Here is a 17,583-nt window from a genome sequence, read left to right as displayed (position 1 = left end):
TGAAAAAGAATAAAAAAGCTTTAATTTAAAAATTAAATTAAAAAGAGAGAATAAGCAAGAGGCCCTTGTGCCCTTTCCATACCCCGCGCTTTGTATGGCTCCTCCTAGCCGCTCCCACCATGGACGGAAATCCTCACACCTGCACAGAGCTGGCTCCTGCAGCCCAGAGTAATGCTAAGGAGAGAACAGCGGTGACTGCAGCAGCAGGTGGCCTGGAGAGCCTCCAGGGCCACCGGCAAAATCATCTGGGAGGAAGAAAGGATTAAAAAAAAAAAAAAAAAAACCCCCCCAAAAAAACCCCCAGACACCCTAATCATTTAATTCTTATGAGAAAAGTATTAAATAATTTAAATAGCGTGAGGAAAGCAATGCATCCTCTGTGCTCCAGTGTGTGCTAGCGGTGGAACAGCGCCCGGCCAAGCTGCTCCCGGCACGGGGATCCCGCCACAGTGCTCAGCTACGGTCTTGTCCAGTGTCAACCACATCCCTGATTGTCGATGGCAACGTCTGAGCTGCCAAGAGCTGGGGAGGAGCAGGGTGGTCCCCTGCCACGAATTTCTCCAAGCGTGCGCTGGCCCACGCAGCTGCTGTTTTGCCCATGGCGATGGTTCGCAGCCCTGCCCTGGGGGGCACTGCCAGCCCCAGGACGGGGCCTGTCACGGGCATGGTTGTTTCTAGCCTGTTCTGGGAGCTCGCTGCTTTGGGACAGCAGACAGCCTGTCCTGCTCTGGGTGACTCCCACACCACCAGTCCTGGGCCAACCCCACTGGAGACTTTGCATCCGTACGGATGGGGAGTACCACCGGTTTGCCCTGTTAACCAGCCAGCCTCTATCCAGGCTTGAAGCAGGTCTCCGCAATTCCTGGTGCTCCCCGGCCCCACCTCCCAGGGTGTTCTCTGAGCCTGCTCCGCAAAGGATGCGAAAGGATGCTCTACATCCTCGTCTACATCCGCTCACCAAAGCCCCCGAGGGGTGTGCAGAGGACTGGGACCTGGGACCATGGAGCAGAGGCAGAGCAGGGTAAGGTACAGCTCCCAGACCTCTCGAGGAGCCAAGCCTCAAGGTGAGGCGAGCTAACGAAGGCCGAGAATCCACATCTGCTAAAACCTAAAACGGGAGGGAGGAGACCCGACCCCTGGCCCCCGCCATGGGAAGGTTTCCCTGTAACACAGGAACGCCGCTGCTCCAAAAAAAACCCCTTGGCCACGCCACAGCAGCTCGACCCACAGGCACCGCCTGTTCTCGCAGCTGGCATCTTCCATCTTCTCTACGGGCATCCCTTTGCCGGGCTGGAGAGGTCGTGCTGCCGGCTCGGTTCCCTCAGGCCAGGCTGCGGCGGTGGGCTAGTGCCCCGCACCCGCTGTCCCCGGGCGTCACAGGCTCCTCTCGGCGGTGAGGTACTTGAGCGCGGCGGCCCCGTACCGCCGCGACAGGTCCTGGTGGAATTCCTCCCGCAGCGTCTGGAGGCAGCCCCGGTACCCTGCGCTCAGGCGGAACTTGGAGATGTCGAAGCTGGGGGCGTGGGGCATGTGGATCATGAAGGCGTTGGGCAGGACCAGCAGCTCGTACTCCTGGGGGCAGAGCAGCAGCCCTTACTGGCAGCATCGGCTTGGCGGTACCAAGACGTCGCTGCCCGGCCAAGACACCCCCCTCCCCAACACCCAGCGCCTCCACGGTGCCGGGAGCAGTCCCTCACCCACCTGCGCATCCAGCTCCATGATGTGGGACACCTTGTTCCAGCCGAAGCCCACGAACCTCTGGTCGTACTTGGGGCAGTCTCGCCTCACTACAACGTAAGGCTCGAAGTCTGGCTGCCACGCCACGCGGTACGGCACGGTGGCCGTCCGCCACTTGGCGTAGTCAGTTGGGGCATGGCCTTTTGGCCACACGTGGTACCTACGGGGAGGGATGGAAATGAGAGACTGGGGGGAGCTGGCAGCTCCCCGAGACAGACAGAGGACGCAGGGCATCCTCTCGGCCGGCTGCCCCACAGCCCCAAGGCACCGGGGTACAAAACGGGCTTCTGCTGGGTGTGACAGCCCCATCGGGACGGCAGAGCAGCTCCGGTCCCTACCTGAAGGTGTAGAGGGAGCCCATGTCCAGCATGGAGAGCAGCTCTGCTTTGGATTTGGGGAAGGTCAAGCGGTAGTGCAGGGTCTCGAACGCCGGCACGATGAGAGCTGCCTTCCTCTGGGGCAGCTCCAGCTGCTGGATGGAGTTCCTACAGCGGTAGGAGGGGTGTGAGGTCTCCCTGGCTGTCAGCCGTGGCCGCAGCCTCCTTCCTCAGCCCCTCAGGCCTGCCCAGAAGGGTATTAATGGGTTTAGACGCTTTGTACTGGTGCCATGCAGGGGCAGGAGGAGGAACGGGGCAGCCCTCACAGCTGTGGCTGCTTCCTCCTCAGCTGGCGTCTGACAAAAGCGAGGGCAGGATCCCGAGGTTGAACGCAAAGGAAACGGTTTCTGCGTGTTGAGATCTGCTGCCCACAGTGTTTTCTGCAAGCCCCGGCGCTTGGGGAGCCTGGCTGAGCAAGAGCCAGCCGGAGAAAGCCTTACCTGAGGTAATCGTAGAGGCCATACATAGGCAGGAAGTCAATGTCCGTCAGAAAGACGTATGGCGTCTGCGTGTTGGCCAAGGCCACGTTGCGCAGGAGGTTGATGGGGTAGAACTGCCCCTCCTTGTAGACTATGTGGTAGGCGACGTTGCGGCGGGCGCTCAGCACCTCCGAGGCCTGGGCGTAGCGCAGGAACTGCTGAGCCTCCGCGTCCGACATGTACAGCGCCAGGCTGATGGGGCCTGCCCAGTGTTTGCAGATGGCCTCCAACATCTGTAACCTGTGGAAGCGGAGGAGAACTGCGTGGGCAGAAGTCCTGCCCCGTGGCAGCCTGACCCAACCCAGCACTGGGTGCCCGCCAGCGAGCCACACGCCAGCCGAGCGAGCCCAGTTCGGGGGGGGAGAGCGGGAGGAATTGCTGCTCCTGGCTTGGGGTGCTGCTCCTCACTGCAAAGCACTGGTGCGAGGGTGAGGAACCCACGTTTCGAGATCCCTGGTAGCTCCCAAGCTGTGGATCCGACGTCCCACCAGCCCCACCAGCAAGTACCTGTCCATGGAGAGCTGGGCCACGAGGGTGACATCGGTGGGGTTCGGAAGGGCCAGGAACTCGTACTGCAGGAAGAAGAGGTGGACGCGGTGCTGCGTGAGGTGCTGCCGGCGGAAATCGTAGCAGGGATCGTCCTCGTCCAACTCCTCCAGCGCCTGCTGCAGCTGCGACGCCGCGAGGGTGAGGGAGAGCGGGAGCCCCACGGGGAGCTGGGGGGCTGCGTGGGGTCTCTGCCCACCCACCCCACGCTCTGGGGTCGGGGGCAGAGTCGCCGTCACCCTCACCTGGTCACTGGGTGGGCTGGGGAGACCGGCACAGCCGAAGAGCTCCCTGCGCAGCAGGTTCCCGTCGTACTCCAGGAAGGTCAGGTAGAGGTTGCGAAAGAACTCCACGTGCTTGTTCTTCACCCGCAGCTTCTTGGGCGAGTTCCAGTGGATCACCTGAGGGCAGTGGCGTGTCACCCCGCGGAGGCGGGGAAGTCAGCGGCACCCAGCGCTCCCCAAGCCCCCAGACCCCATGCTGACTCCCCCCGGACCTCCAGCGCATGTGCTGTCCTTCGGGCCCTCCCCAGCCTCAAAGGCAAGCAAACCCACCCACCTTGAGATCCGAGACCTCGGTGTAGCACTGCTCCGAGCGAGTGTGATCGGAGAGCTGCACGTTCCAGAAGCAGGGGAGCCGGTACACCAGGGCTGGGTCCTGCTTGATCACCGCGTTAAAGATGTCCTACGAGGGAGAAAGGCGAGCGCACAGGTGGATGAGGAAGACAGCAAGGCGCCGCCACCGTGCCAGCAGAGCTACGGGAACGCAGAAGGGCCGACCACCCTGGAGGAGGGACCATTACCTGATCGGCCAGCGAGGTGGAGAGCATGCTCATGAGCTCCCGCTCCGCTGTCAGCCGCCACATCTGCTCCCAGCCCAGGCGACGCAGGCGGTCGAGCAGGAGCAGGATCACCCCTGGGTGCCGGGGAGGAGGGCACTGAGTCACCGAGGCAGCACCCAGCCATTACAGAGCCTGCGTGCCTTCGGCCCCTGGAACGCGCCGCTGCTTCTGCGCCCACCCACACGACCCCAGGACGCTGTAGCAGCCCCCTCGCGCTCAGCAGTCTCTCCTGCCTCACCTCAGCCTTCCCCAGCCTCCCCGTGCCGAGCGCCGCCTCAGCTGGACGTGCCGTCAGGCTGCAGGGTCCACCCCGGCAGCCCACACTCACCCGTGTTGAAGCCGCGTCCCAGGGCCGGCCACGGTTTGTGGTTTTTCCAGAGGTTGCCCAAATACCAGTCGCTTTGGTTCTCCACCAGCCCAATCACCTGCTTGTCTGAGGAAACAGAGGGACGTGGATGCAGCCAGTCTTGCTGTAGGTTCAGAGGGCCCAAGCAAACCCACCGCCCTGGTGCTGTGGCAGACAGGGACTGCCGCCCTGAGCCCAGCACCCAGGGTCCTGCCAGGACCCCAGCGGGTCCCAGGGGCACCCTGTCCTCACCAGAAAACTTCCCAAAGACAGCCCAGAGCTCAGCGATGTCGGTGGCGAAGGTGATGTCGGTGTCCAAGACGATGACCTTGGAAAGGCTGGAGGGCAGCGCCTTGGTAAGCGTCAGCTTCATCAGCCCGTAGATGCCGGAGTAGTGCTTGTTGGGGATCCACGACACCTCCGGCTGCAAAGCGACACGGCCTCAGGGCTGGGCACGGCCATGCCCTTCCCCTGCCCGGGCAGGACGGCTGTGTGTGCCCGGCACCCCACGCAGAGGAGGCCGGCAGAAGGGCACAACAGAGCTGTGGAGCCAGCCGAGCCTGGAGCGTATTTCCTCCAGCTGCACCGCCGGCAGCCACGGTGCGACCCTTCGGGTGCTCGCTGGCTGCACCACCTTCTCCTTTGCTCTCACCCTGGCCTGGCTTTTCCTCCAGCCACCAGAACCCCAGCGTTTCAGTGCTCGGTGGGTGACCCAGCCCTGCTCCAGAGGCAGCACTAGCTCAAGGGGCCTCCCCATCCCTCCAGCACCAACCCTGTGCCCCTCTTCTCAGCTGGACCGGCAACGAGTCCAGAAAGGGGAGCAGGTGAGTGACAGACCAGCAGGAGAAGAGTTATTAAACCCCCTCCCGCTCGCCCCTCTCTGTTGCTTCCCTCAGCCCTCTGAGCACTGGGTTGGGACAGGGCAAAGGGGGGGCAAGCGCCTGCCTTCAAGTCATCGGCGTTGTAGAAGCTGACGTGGACGGAGGGCACCATCCAGGACTGGAAGAGCGTCTGGAGGATCTGGTGGGCCACTGAGTCCGTGATGAAGTGAAAGTGGAGGGGGTTTTTCCTGCCAAGGGCAAGTGCAGCAGCACTCAGCATCAAGGTGAGAGGAAAAGAACACGGTCCCCATCCCTCCCACCCCTGCCGGGGGACAGATGCCAGCCGAGGGGGCAGATGGAGACAGACCAGCTGCCTGGGGGAAACAAATTCCCCTCTGGCCCTCTAAGACTTAGCAGTGGCACAGAGCGGGGGGCAGAGAGAGGCCCTAGAGCCCCTCTCCCACAGCACTGCCCCCCCCGCAGCCTGCAGCAGCTCATCTGGGAACCCCAAACCAGCGGGCCTCTGGCACAGCACCTCCCCATTACCTGTGGAAGAGGATGGATTTCACCAGGGTGACCACATCCCGGCTCGCGTTGTGCCCGGCGCACACAATCGCAACGTGCAGGAGCTGCCCAGAGACAAACGGTGCTTTTTTGAGACTGGATACACACACACACACACCCCCCAGGACCCTGTCAGCAACTCCCTGGGGCTGTGCTACGGGGAGAGGCTCCATAACCCAGCCCTTCCCCTGGGGAAGAAGACCCAGACAGAGGTGGGAGTCCCCTGGCTCAGAAGTGGGGAGCAGGAGCCCGGCTAGCGCTCCTCCTGTCTGACCTCCCTCTCTGGAGAAGCAAGGCACTCTCACCCACCGGCTGAGCACCACAGAGAGCCCGGATGAGGCTCCAGCACAGCCAGAACATGGGGTAGGCAGCGCCAGGCGGGCTGCACGGACATCCACGCTCAGCCAGGGTCCCGGCCTCCCATTCGACATCCCCTACCCACCGCGCCGGTGCCGTCACCCACCTCACACTTGTGCACCGTCCGCTGCTTGGGGCAAGCCGTGCGGTTGCTCCTCTCGCCCCCGGCGGGTTCCCCATCCTCGGCCGAGGTCCCCCACTGCGGGTTGCCGTCGCTACCCTCCGCCTGCACCTGGCTGAGCTGCAGGCGAAGCTGCTGGTTCTCCTCCTCCACCCTGCGCACCCGCGAAGCCAGCGCTTCCCGCTCCACGTCCCGGCTCGGCTGCTCGCCCAGGCAGGGCGGCAGGAGGAGGAAGCGGCCGTCTGTGGAAGAGACACGGGGGATGCCACGGGCACGGCGAGGCAGAGCTCGGCCGGCAGCGACCCACGTGGCTGGTGGGACAGAGGCGCAACCGAGAGGTCCCGGCGCACCCCACGCGTGCCCAGCCAACGTCACGGCTCCGCTGCTCCGATCTCCGGGGATGGCCCGGGAAACGCAGAGCTCCGATACACCCGCAGCAACTTGCACGGCCGCAGAGCAACCGCTCCAAGGCCGCGGCCTCCCCTTGCCCACCCTCTGCGGCGGACCGTCCCTCGATCCAAGGAGGGACCCACTCACATTCGAGGCTGCCCACGAAGAGGTAGAGCCAGGAGAGGAGGACGGCCAGGGTCACCGTGGCGAGCAGCAGCTTCAGCTTCACGCGCCAGGAGCGCAACATGGTGTGCCGGCGGGACGCGGGCGGCGAGGATCAGGTGGGCAGCCCGAGCCTGGCTGGCCCCAGCATCCTAGAGCCTGCGAGGGGCAGGGGAGCAGAGAGAGTGGGATCACCCGCAGCCCCACAGCCCACACCCGGCTGCCTCCACACCCCCCCAGGCACGATGTCCCCCATCTCCCGCTCCCTCCAGGACACTGCCCGGGGCGAGCGCAGCGGTGAGACGGACACCCTTCACCTCTCCAGCGACAGCCTCTCCCACCAGCACCCTCCCGGTCCGTGCTGGGGCACCTGGACCCCCCCCTTAGCCCGGGAAGGAGCCCGCCGAGCGACTTCACTCCAGCTCTGTTCCTCGCCCCATGCCACCCCACTGGCGAAGGGCTCCCAGGGGAGGAGCGAGGCTGTGCCGGAGAGGTCCTCCTTGAGCCGGGTGGCCGGTGACGGTCTGGTTAATGGAGCCTGCCCTTGAGAGGGAGCGCGGGTCCCTTCCCCACCGCCTCTGGAGGCCGACCCAGTTTGGTGGGAAAAAAAAAAAAAAAAAATCCCAAACACTTCGGTGAAACTCACTTCCCTGTGGGGGCAAAAGGCCCCTTCTCCAGAGAGCTCTGCCCCGAGCTCCCAAAGAGCCAGGTGCCTGGGGGGGGGTGGACAAAGACCCCACAAAGCAAGAGAACACCAACCTCTGCCCGGCATCGCACCCCTGCCTGCCTGCCTTGCTGCAGCTCAAGATTGAGCCCCTGCCCTCGGCTGCAACATCTGGAGGCTCAACAAAAGCTGCCCGAGGGATGAATGGGCCGGATTAGGGTCTGCTCCCCCCTGCACACACACCACCACCCACCCCCCCCCCCGGAACCCATTGATGTGCAGATGCCTTATGGGGCCCCGCAAGCGCTTGGGGGCTCTGAACAGGGGAGGACATCACCCTGAGCAGCCCCTGGGACAAGGGTGCAAACGCCTGCCTGCTGCAGCAAGCTCGCCGGGATCGAGGGATACGCAGCAACAGGCACGGGTTTTGCAAGGGTTGGGGCAAGGCCAGCCCAAGGGAGCACGGCCACCCTAACCCACCGGGGGATGCAGCCAAGCCCCCGCGGCAGCAGGCACAGCACCCGAGCGCTGCACCCCTTTTCCTGGCGGGCGAGGGGTCAATGCCAGCACCCCGCAAGCAGGGGCCTGGTGTTGCCTGCTTTTGCCCTGCTTTTTTTTCCGCTCGCCAAGCGCGGCCATGGCGGGGAAGAGGGAGCCGAGGGATGGAGGCCCAGGCACCCCTTCTCCTTGCCACGGCCATAAGCTGTGCTGGACCCGGCGAGGTCTTTGCATGCTGCTGCCAGCCTGTCTCCCGTCCCACAAGCCCATCTCCACCCCTCCTGCCTGGTCCGGGCATCCCCCAAACTTTTTGTTGTGCTCACGACACGAGAAACGGGGGTCCTCCAGACGAGGGAGGTCAGCCAGCGCCGAGCAGCCTGGCGAGCCGAGGGACAAGAAAGGGACTTTAGCACGATCGGAGGGGAGAGAGAAGGAGGCGGCCCACAGCAGCACCCCTCCTGCTTCCCGCTCGCCCCTGCGGCCCCTCCGGGGAGGTCTCACTGCGGGAACAGCACTTTGTCCCCAGCCTGCACGGGAGCACGTTACGGCGATTTGCGGGGACGGGACGGGACCAGCAGTGGGCCAGTTGCCAAAGACCCTCCCGGAGGCACCCAAGGGCTCCATCCACCCACCCCCCTCACCTGGCCGCTCACCTGCTCCCCAGAAAGCAATGTCCTTACCTGCCTTTCCCCTTCTCCTCCTTCCCCGGCGCCTTCCCAGCCGGCTGGCAGCCCACCGCTGCTGCTCCCTCCCGGGTCTGCCGTTCCCCGTCCTCCCTTTACTCCTCCCTTTCAGATCTGACACTTCTCCCCCCTCCTCCCCGCTCTCAAACCCACGCTCCCCCCCAGCACGCCCCGCGCTAGCCCCCCTTTCCGAGGAAGAAAGAACAAACAAAACAGATTAAATTCGCTTTCCACTCAAGAGCCCCCAGCGCGAGGGGCACGGAGTTGCCCAAAGTAAGTCGGGAGGAATCAGCCCTCCCTCCAGCCCCCTTCCTGCTCCCAGGCCTCAATTATCCCTCTTTTGCTAAGGGAAGCATAGGGATTATTTACCCCCTACCCAGCACCCACCTCCTCCTTCCCCGGGGCAGGTGCGGGAAGCTTTGTCCACCCGCAGAGAGAGACTCGGGGGGGGGCTCTGGAAGGCAGCAGAGGCCACCCCATCTCCCTTCGTCTGGCAGAGAGGGGCTGCACGGACAGCCCGGGATGCAAGGAAGGCGAGAGTGGGGTGCAGTCCTTGCTCCCCAGAAAGAAGAAGTATCAGCTGCCGTCTGAGCGCTAGCCCCTCACCTGGACAGGGTGCAAACCCCAACTGTAGGCTTGAAAAGGAAAGAAGAGCTGCCCCCCCAGTTGCCCAGGCTTGCTCCAGCCCCACTAGCCCCAGAGAAAGGGGCTCCCTGAAGGGCGTAGCGTCCCCCAAACCTGCCCAGCGCACTGGGAGCGAGCAGGACGGCGGCAGCAGGAGCGGGAGGCCGGAGTTGGGAATGCAAACTATGCGGAGACGGGCTCTACCTGCAGTTCACCCCCCCCCCTACGCCTGGCCCCAGGGCTGGGGAAAGGCAGCAAGCTCCTGCCCGGGCCGGAGGGGAAGGAGGAGCCCCCCCTGCCCTCCTGCCTGCCTTGGTCTCGGAGGGAGCCTTGCTGGAAGATGCCTGGAGAAGGCAGGGTGCGGTGGGAGGAGGCCCCCACCGGCAGCAGGCAGAGGGATTAGGATGCAAACTGCCTGCTTAGCAATTTAGATGAAAAGTAAATTGCCCCCCCCCCCCCCGCCCCGTAACCCAAAGGCGAGCTGCGGCAGCAAGCCCCGGCCTGCCTGGCAAAGAGAGAGCAGGTCCTGCCAAGGCAGCCCCCCCAGCCCCAGGGCAGGGGCAGGCTGGGTCTCCTCCACCCAGGCAGCCCTGAAATCGCTGCCCTGGGAGACGCGTTCACCTCCGGCTCAGGCAGCTCTCGCTTGCCCTTGCAGAGCCCCGCTTACAACAGGCACTCGCTCAGCTGCGTTTTTTCTGCCCAGCCCAGCCCCGGCAGGGAGATGAACCCCCCAGGCTGCCCCCCTGCTCCCCAGAGCCGGAGCCCTCCCTTTGCTCCCTCGCCTGTCCCAGGAGCCACATGGAGCTCAGCCCCGGGGACTCTGCCCCGTGGTGTCTACCCCTGAGCGGCCGCGCAGGGCTTACCCACGCTCCTGGGACAAGCCCAGACCTCTCGAAGCCTCCTTGCTCCAGGGGAGGGAACCCCCTCCTGCTCCGACTGACCACCGCCGCCTCTCCGCACGCTTTTCCTCGCCTCCCTACCTCGCTCGCTCCCGCAAGCGAGAGCCCACCGAGACCCAAGCCAGGTCCACACCAGCCGGGGCGGGAGCAGGTAGGCTGCTGGGGAACACAGGCGAGGCGGAGACGGTTTAGGATGTTTATGGCAGCGGGAGGGAGATGGCGAGCGGGAAGGCAGCTACGTGGCCTCTCCTGCCCCATGAAACGTTAAAGGCAACGGCAAGTGGAGGGCAAGGCTGGAAGCGGCTCCCAGGCAAGGGGCACAGCGGGTACCGGCAGCCGCGGCACGGCACGCAAGCGTGCCGGCTCTGCCCATCCTTGCAGCCGTGGCCCTCCTCGGTCTCCTTGCTCGCGCCAGACAAGCGCAGCCCGCAGTAAGACGAGAGGTTTCCCAATACTGCCAGTTTCCGATCCCAGCGCGAGGGTGCGGGGCAGAAATGCTGTTCGCAGCAGGTTACCCTCCCTCCCCCACGTCCTCCCTGGGAGCAGCGCGGCTCCCGCTTTGGCAGGGATCGGGGGACGTGGCAAACGGGACAGAAAGAGGCACCCGGGTCCCCTCTCTTGCTGGGAGAGGCTGACGGCAGACACCGGGGAAGGGGCAGGCAGGACCCCGGTCTCTCTCGCCTCGTGCCCGGCCACCCGTGCCTCCAGCGAGGACAGGGCGATAGCCGGGGGACAGGGAGCGTCGAGCCGGCAGCGCCGGGCAGCTGCAAAAACACCAGGGGCACGCTCACGGCGACCTCTGAAGCGCGGGCAGGAGCCCAAGGCTGGCTGCCTGCCTGCCGGCCACCCCTCCGTGCAGAGCCAGCCGTCGCTCCCGGGACGGTGCACCCACCTCGCTTGGCCCAGGTCCCCCCCCCAGAGCGGCTCACGTGCAGGCACCCCACTCCTCCAAGATTCCCCTCTTTTTGTAGGAGCACGGCTCAGCCCAACCGGCCTTCGCTCTCGCTGGCTCGGCGACTATCAGGTGAGCGGTTAATGTTTAGGGAGAGCTGGCAGCGGGAGCTTTCCCACCGCATCGGCACGTTTCCCCCAGCCCCACAAGCGCAGGAGGGGAGCAGCCCGCTTTTCCCACAGCACCGCGGCAGGGCGGGCATCTTAGCCTGTTGTCTCTCCTAGAGCTAATGTTCGCCTGCAGAGGGGACGCTGAGGCACAGCGAGAGTGTCTGCCGGCCGCAGAGGGGCACGGGGACAGCCGCAGCCTTGCTGCTCCCCCACTGTGTCCCCCCCAGGCGTTACAAGGGAAAAGGTGCCCGGGCTGTTCCCAGTAAAGAGCTGCAGGGCAGCCAGGAGAGGAGTGATGTCGCAGAGCCACGCTGCCTGTTGTCTCACCTAGCCGTAGGCGACAGAAACTGGAAATCCGTCTCCCGGGTCTCACTTTGGGAGCTGGGAGAGCAGCAACAGTTTAGCTGTCCTGCTCAGACTGCCTCAGCAGGAGCACGATACGGCAGCTTCCCGGGCTCGCAGGAGGTGAGAAAGGGCCTGACAGCCACGGCGAGAGCCGCGCAGCAAGACCAGCAACTGAGAAAAAGCATCCCACTTGGAAGAGAGGCAACCGGGGACCATCTCTTTTGCTCTTACAAAGAGATGGGAGGGGACAGGCTGGTTCCTCGTCCAGCGGGTCACCTTTAAAGCACGTACTGCAGCACCCACCTGACAAAAGTGCCTTACAATTCGGGGTCACCTCCCTGTCCCCCTCCTCGTGCTGCCACTTGAGGAGGGCTGCACCAGCTGACAGATACCACACAGGCAGTGCGGAGCAGGGCAGCTGCAGGAATTTACAGAGGCGGAATGGAATTCGGCGAGGAGAGCAGGATTAAAACCCCATGCTCCGGATTACCATGCCGACCCTCCCTCCCCAGTCGTATGACAAGCAAAAATTGAGAATTTTTCACCTTATTTCCCTGGAAAGAGCAACCTGGGGCAAAACAGCCCCCGTATGCTAAAGATGGGATCGAGCAGCAGCCACAGAGTTAGATACCGGCACATGAGGTGTACAAGAAAAAAGTGTCCCCGTCTCTCCACTGCCCCCAACACCACCGAGCTGCAGAGAAAATCCCAGAAAGGTGAAGATCTTCCTGGGACAGCAGTCAGCTGTGCCTCAGTTATTGCTCATCCTCATGCATCAAGCTCTCCTCAGGCCCATAAGCTTATCAGCACACACAATTCTGCTGCTCTAAGAGTTCAGCTTTTTATTCTGCAAAGGTCACGCTGAAAAGCCATCTCCTCTTCTCTGACAGAAGCCTAGCACTTGGGGACGAGGAGCTAACAGTCTCTGAAGGGTGTCAGCTGAAGCTCAGAGCTTGGCTGAAGCAGGGACTTTCGCCACCAGACAGTCTCCCTGTTTCCAGAGGAAACAAGCAAGTTCAGGCTGGGTCTGACACGGGAACACGCCTCGCTGCTTACCTCTCCATGCCTGAAACCCCAGGAATGCATCAGGGAGCAACTCCTCTTGGCAGGGACTCCGATCACGAGGCCCTGCTAGACACGGTCCGCTTTCGCAGAGCGGCCCCGCAGCCGGTCTCCCTGTCTGCAGCCGGGCACTGGATGCATTTGCCCGGCAGGAGCCCCAGCTGGAGAGAGGGCTGCGCAGGGCACACGTGGGAAGCCCGGTGCCACAGCAGAGCGTGTAAGTGTTGCGTAGGAGGCTTACATCTACCAGACATCCCGCAATGCTTGCAAGTTGGGCACCTGCATTTTGCCACAGCTCTCAGGCAAAGGCAAGAGGGGGCCACCCAGCTAGCAACTCGCTCCCCGAGTGCTCTCACTGCCCTTAAGCCCAAGAAGAAGCTGGAAGGATCCAGCCAGCCATAGACTTTAACCATGTCTGTGGGGACACTGGGGCAGCAGAAAGCAGGGTGCTGGGTTGCACTCCTCTGCACGTGCTGCATTTGTCCCTCACTGCAGCAGGGGAGCAGCAGGACAGACCCTAAAGCAGAGCTGCAGCACACCGGACACGCTGCCCGGGACACCCACCCAGCCGTGCCAACACCGCTGGCTGGGTCTCACCCCGGGCTAGAGGTAAGGATCACCTCTCAGGAACCAAGCTGCTCCCTGCCAGCAGAAAGCTCCCTCACCCAAGGGCTGTCCAACCCTCCAGCATGGCTCTGGAGCAGATTACCTTCCCCCGGGGCTCAGCCAGCCCTGTGCCCGCAGTGCCAGGCTCAGGGCGAGGGAGCACCCTGCACATCCACGCCGGTCATGGTTTTCCCACCGAGCCCGTTTCCCACACAGCCTGGCGGGGTACACCAGCCCCGCTCCAACCTGGCACCTGGAGGTGACCCCAGTGCCTCCTCCCCCTGCGAGACCCTGCCAACGTGCTGCCGAGACCCCCGACAAGCTCACGGAGGAGATGATACCTGTTCAACACACTGCTTCCAGCTTTACCTCCCTGGACTACAAATTGTTCGATGCCAGGAGGATGCTCGGCAGGTGACGTATCGACACCGACTGGCCTTTTTCTGGGCCTGCTGGAGCATAAGCCTGACTCAGGACAGCTGCTCTGACACCAACACAGAGGCTGCAGAGTCCTGGATCAAATCTCTTCCACGTGCCCCCCAGGCCAGCCCAGCTAGGCACAGGAGGGACCCAGCCCGGGCACCGTGCAGGAGCACTACAAGGGGCAGGAGGACCCCGCCTGCCTCTTGAAACAGAAGAGGAGCAGCATTTGGGCTGATCTCCAGCTCCCTTCCCTCTGCCGGGATTAGGTTTCTAATATCTGCATTTTTGCTGACGCCTGCGCTGCAGCTAATGGCCAGCTCTGAATCCATTAGGTTCACCGTGTCCCGGTCTCCGGACGTGCTCCGGGCATCAATACCTGTTCACCCCTGCCGTTTCCTGACAATTCCACTGCAGCGTGCTCGCAGCAGACACCAGTTACTGGGGTCAGAGCCGAGCAGGGTCAGCAGCCGGGAGCTGCCGCTGCTCTCCAAGGCAGCCTGCAGCAAGCCCTCTGCCAGCTCCAGCTCTGCCGTCCGTGCAGCTGGAGCACCCGGCAGGCGTCATGCCCCATAAAGCAAAGGGGTGGGAATTTCACCCTGTGAGCTACTGACGGCTTAAGTTTCCAGCTAGCAGTGCCCACCGGTAGGGAATGACAGATTTCCCCCCTCAAAAAAAAAGAAATCTCCCTGCTCCCTTGAAACGCTCTTGAACAACCTGCACCAGGAGCGGTGTCCTGGCGGGACAAGGGGGACCGCATCCCAGCGCATCTGACCAGACCTCACCCCTACACATGCTTGTAGAGTCTCCATCACCTCATGCAAAATTAATTAGGTTAATTACAACAAAAAAAAAAGGAGGCAAAAGGACTCCAACAACCCCAGACAGGCACTCTGCCTGGAAAAGTCCACAAGAGGCATGACACCATCCTTCCCGCCACCTCTGGGAAGGTGCCAGGGGCACGGCCGTGAGCCAGGCCCTCAGGTGCCTGCCGTGCATTGTCACCGGCAGAGCTGGGTAAGTGTTTTTGGCTGAATAGTTATTGATTGAAAACTGCAGTTTCCAGAGAGCTCAGAGCTTTTTGCTACTTCACGACAAGTTTTCGACGAGAACAAAATACTTTGTTTTCCAAGCAAAAAGTCTCCTTTTGCATTGTTTCGTTTGCAATTGAGCTGCATTACATTTAAAAGAAAAGATAAAGGGCCTCTCAAACTCGGCTGTGTTGGGTTTTTTCCTCCAGCTTTTCATTTTGGGCACTAAATCAAGCAATTAATTATTTGTTCAGCTCTGCTCTCCAGACAAGCTGCGAGCATCGTGAGCCAAAGGGCCGGAGCAGCTCTGCCTAAGCAGCAGCGCTAAGGAGGGTGTTGGTGTTTTCTGCGCTGCAGGCTCCCTTCAGACCTCGGCTCGAGCTCCCTCAAGGCCAGCAAGCAATCCTGGGGGAAGGAGAGCAGGACGCTGTGCGAGCGATGGCAGGTGCCCCACCGAAAAAGGCATCCACCCACTCTGGTGGGCAGCGGTTCAGGATACACAACCAAGAGGTCACAGCCACTGCTTGAAGGATGTGCAAGGGCTTCCCGTGCAAACTGCCCTCCACGGTGCAAGCACATCACAACAAGATCCCTCACTAGTCCCGCTGGTACCTGGCACTGGAGCAACTCCTCCAGATGCCATCTCTCACAGTGCCGAACTCTACTCCGGCAGCCTCGGCAGCACGGAGGAGCCAGGCAGGCACGCAGGGCATCTGACAAGGAAAGGCAATCCCTTCGCTTCCCCTGCGTGAAAAGCAGCTGACGCTCACCGAGAGCCCGAGCTCACAGATGCAGCCTGGTGCCCCTTCCACCAGGGACTGGCCCAAACTGGGAGCTGTGCTCAAGCAGCCGCTCCCACGTCTTCCTCGCCCAGAGCTATTCCTGGCACTGGTGCCCTCAGTGCCCAAGCAAGACTGAAAGCAGAGCTCGTCCACAGAGGAATGGAACAACTGAACTATAAATAGCAAACCAGGATGGCTCAGGGCAGGCTCTAAAAAACCCAAGCAGCAACAGTGCCATCCACTCAGGGTGCTCTGGGCATTTTGTAAGACCTGAAGTGGTACCTGAGCTACAGAGAGGCTTGCACATTGCAAATAGGCTCTGACAACACTGTGGAGGAAGAGCTGCTGGCTGGCCTAAAAGACTGCGAACTTACCTGTGAAAGCGCATGTGGGGCACTCTGCAAACTGGAAATGAGGTAGCGACTGACGGGGGCAAAAAGGGAGGGGAAGTGGATCCCAGAGACGAAGTGGTTCCCAAAGCCAGCCGGTGGAAAAGAGAATGCTCTCAACACCCAGACTCCTCACTGACCATTCCCAGCACTGCTCCCCTCCCGCTGCTCCTTGTGTTCCCATCCCTAGGGCTTCTCACACTGCTGAGCTAAACCCTGAGCTCACACACCAAAGGACAAAGGCAGGGAAGAAACAGCACAGCTCAACTCAACCAAGCAGCAGATGAGTGGCTCAGGACAAAAGCTCGTGTCTTCTGTAATCCACAGCAACCTCTGTGCAGTGCCCAGCCCGCCCCAGGAGTGGGACAGAGGCAGAAGAGCTCAGCCCATCCTGTGACCATCAGGGTCACGTTCCCCTCCTACCCCCGGGAAGAGCCATATCCTTCCCACTACGCTCACCCTCCCTACTCCCTCTTCCCTGCTGGTGCCTCCATCTGGAACAGCAAATACTCCGCCTTCCCCTTCACACTGACAGCATATGTCCCGTAAAGGGTTCTCAGCCTCCACAGATGAGGATACGACCAGCCTCCCGCAGCACTGCCAGGCACCAGCCTCCCGCTCTCAGCGGGGAGCCCCGCGCTTTCGGCAGTGCTGCAGCACGGCTCGCCTGGGCATTCGCTGGGAATTAAGCACGGGAGAGGCGGTTGGGAACACGGGGAGAGGCGTGTACGCGCAGGGAAAGCACAAGACCTGAGCTGAATCACCCGACACGTAAACACACGTGCACGCACACATACAGGGAAGCAGTTGCTTCCTCTGACAGAAAGTTTTTTTTGTCAGAACAGGAAGACGGCACTCAAAAAAACCCCAAACCACAACACCGAATCCTTGCTTTATTGCTCCTGGAGCACCAAAACCAGCCAGGGCACAAGAAGCAAAGACAGCCAGCGCGGACTACAAACCCACCTTGAGAATTTCAGAAGCCCACAGCTCCCTTCCCTCCTCCCCCACGGCTTTCCTTGTCACCCCTCGCCCTTCCTCTGCGCAGCAAGCAAGAGGAGAGGTAGAGGTCTCGAGTTTGGCTGAGTTTCCATGCTGGGGACAGAAGCTCGATAACAGACTGGGCAGGATGTGAGTACCCGTTGAGGAAGAGGATTAGCAACCCCCTAATCTGCACATTTTGGAGTCTAAGCACTTTACTCCGCTCTCTAATTAAACCACAGAGTGCAGAGATTGCCAGAAGGCGGAGAACAAGGAGGAAGAAGGAAAGGAAACAGAGGCTGTGGCTTAAAGGCTGTTCCTTGGGGCTTAAACGCAAGGCAGCGGTCACTGGTAGGGATGTATTTCACCTCAAGTGCTTTATGCCGGGGCTGCTGAGCACCCTGTTGCCTCCCCTGATGCAGTCCGCAGTGGGGCTGAGGGCAGGGTGAAGGGGAACCCACGCGATGGCTTGGGGATGGCAGAGGAGGGAGCGAGGGGCTCCATCAGCCTCGCCTGGCCGGCCACGACTCCCGTCCCGAGTCCCCTGCCTCCTGGGAAACAACACAAGCTCCGGACCGTGTTTGTCTCCACAGACCTGTCTCGCACAGAAGGGCCTCGTTCAAGCTCTTATCTGGCTCCAGGCTGGGGACCGGCCGGTGCCTTGCTGCCCTGGCACCCAGGCAGGACGTTCAGCTCCGCGCCGGGCTCCTTTGGAAGGGGAAACTTTCCTGGCACAGGTTAAGAGGGAAACCTTTTACCGCAGCCCACAACAAACACAGCAGTTCAAATAATGGCT

General features: G+C 62.1%; 1 protein-coding gene across 10 annotated transcripts in view; it reads right to left on the bottom strand.

The window, feature by feature from the left end:
- Window positions 1-17,583, bottom strand: part of LARGE2 (LARGE xylosyl- and glucuronyltransferase 2) — a 24,091-nt gene continuing 6,508 nt past the window's right edge. For 3 of the 10 annotated variants that reach the window (XM_075030746.1, XM_075030749.1, XM_075030747.1), the window contains exons 2-15: window positions 6,727-6,900; window positions 6,175-6,431; window positions 5,694-5,776; window positions 5,272-5,395; window positions 4,579-4,750; window positions 4,309-4,413; window positions 3,942-4,054; window positions 3,698-3,823; window positions 3,385-3,540; window positions 3,101-3,309; window positions 2,555-2,833; window positions 2,076-2,222; window positions 1,702-1,897; window positions 1-1,572 (exon numbers count right to left, since the gene is read on the bottom strand). In XM_075030746.1, coding sequence (XP_074886847.1) covers window positions 1,375-1,572; window positions 1,702-1,897; window positions 2,076-2,222; window positions 2,555-2,833; window positions 3,101-3,309; window positions 3,385-3,540; window positions 3,698-3,823; window positions 3,942-4,054; window positions 4,309-4,413; window positions 4,579-4,750; window positions 5,272-5,395; window positions 5,694-5,776; window positions 6,175-6,431; window positions 6,727-6,826 — 2,265 coding nt within the window. In that variant the 5' untranslated portion in view covers window positions 6,827-6,900 and the 3' untranslated portion in view covers window positions 1-1,374. Of the gene's footprint in view, window positions 1,573-1,701; window positions 1,898-2,075; window positions 2,223-2,554; window positions 2,834-3,100; window positions 3,310-3,384; window positions 3,541-3,697; window positions 3,824-3,941; window positions 4,055-4,308; window positions 4,414-4,578; window positions 4,751-5,271; window positions 5,396-5,693; window positions 5,777-6,174; window positions 6,432-6,726; window positions 6,901-15,791; window positions 16,023-17,583 lie in introns of those variants that run through there. The other 7 variants (XM_075030748.1, XM_075030753.1, XM_075030751.1 and 4 more) reach the window with 7 other exon arrangements.

This window comes from Buteo buteo, chromosome 6 (assembly GCF_964188355.1).
Source record: "Buteo buteo chromosome 6, bButBut1.hap1.1, whole genome shotgun sequence".
NCBI lineage: Eukaryota > Metazoa > Chordata > Aves > Accipitriformes > Accipitridae > Buteo > Buteo buteo.
Note: the sequence above shows the minus strand (reverse complement) of the source record. Positions and strands in the feature narration are given on the sequence as shown.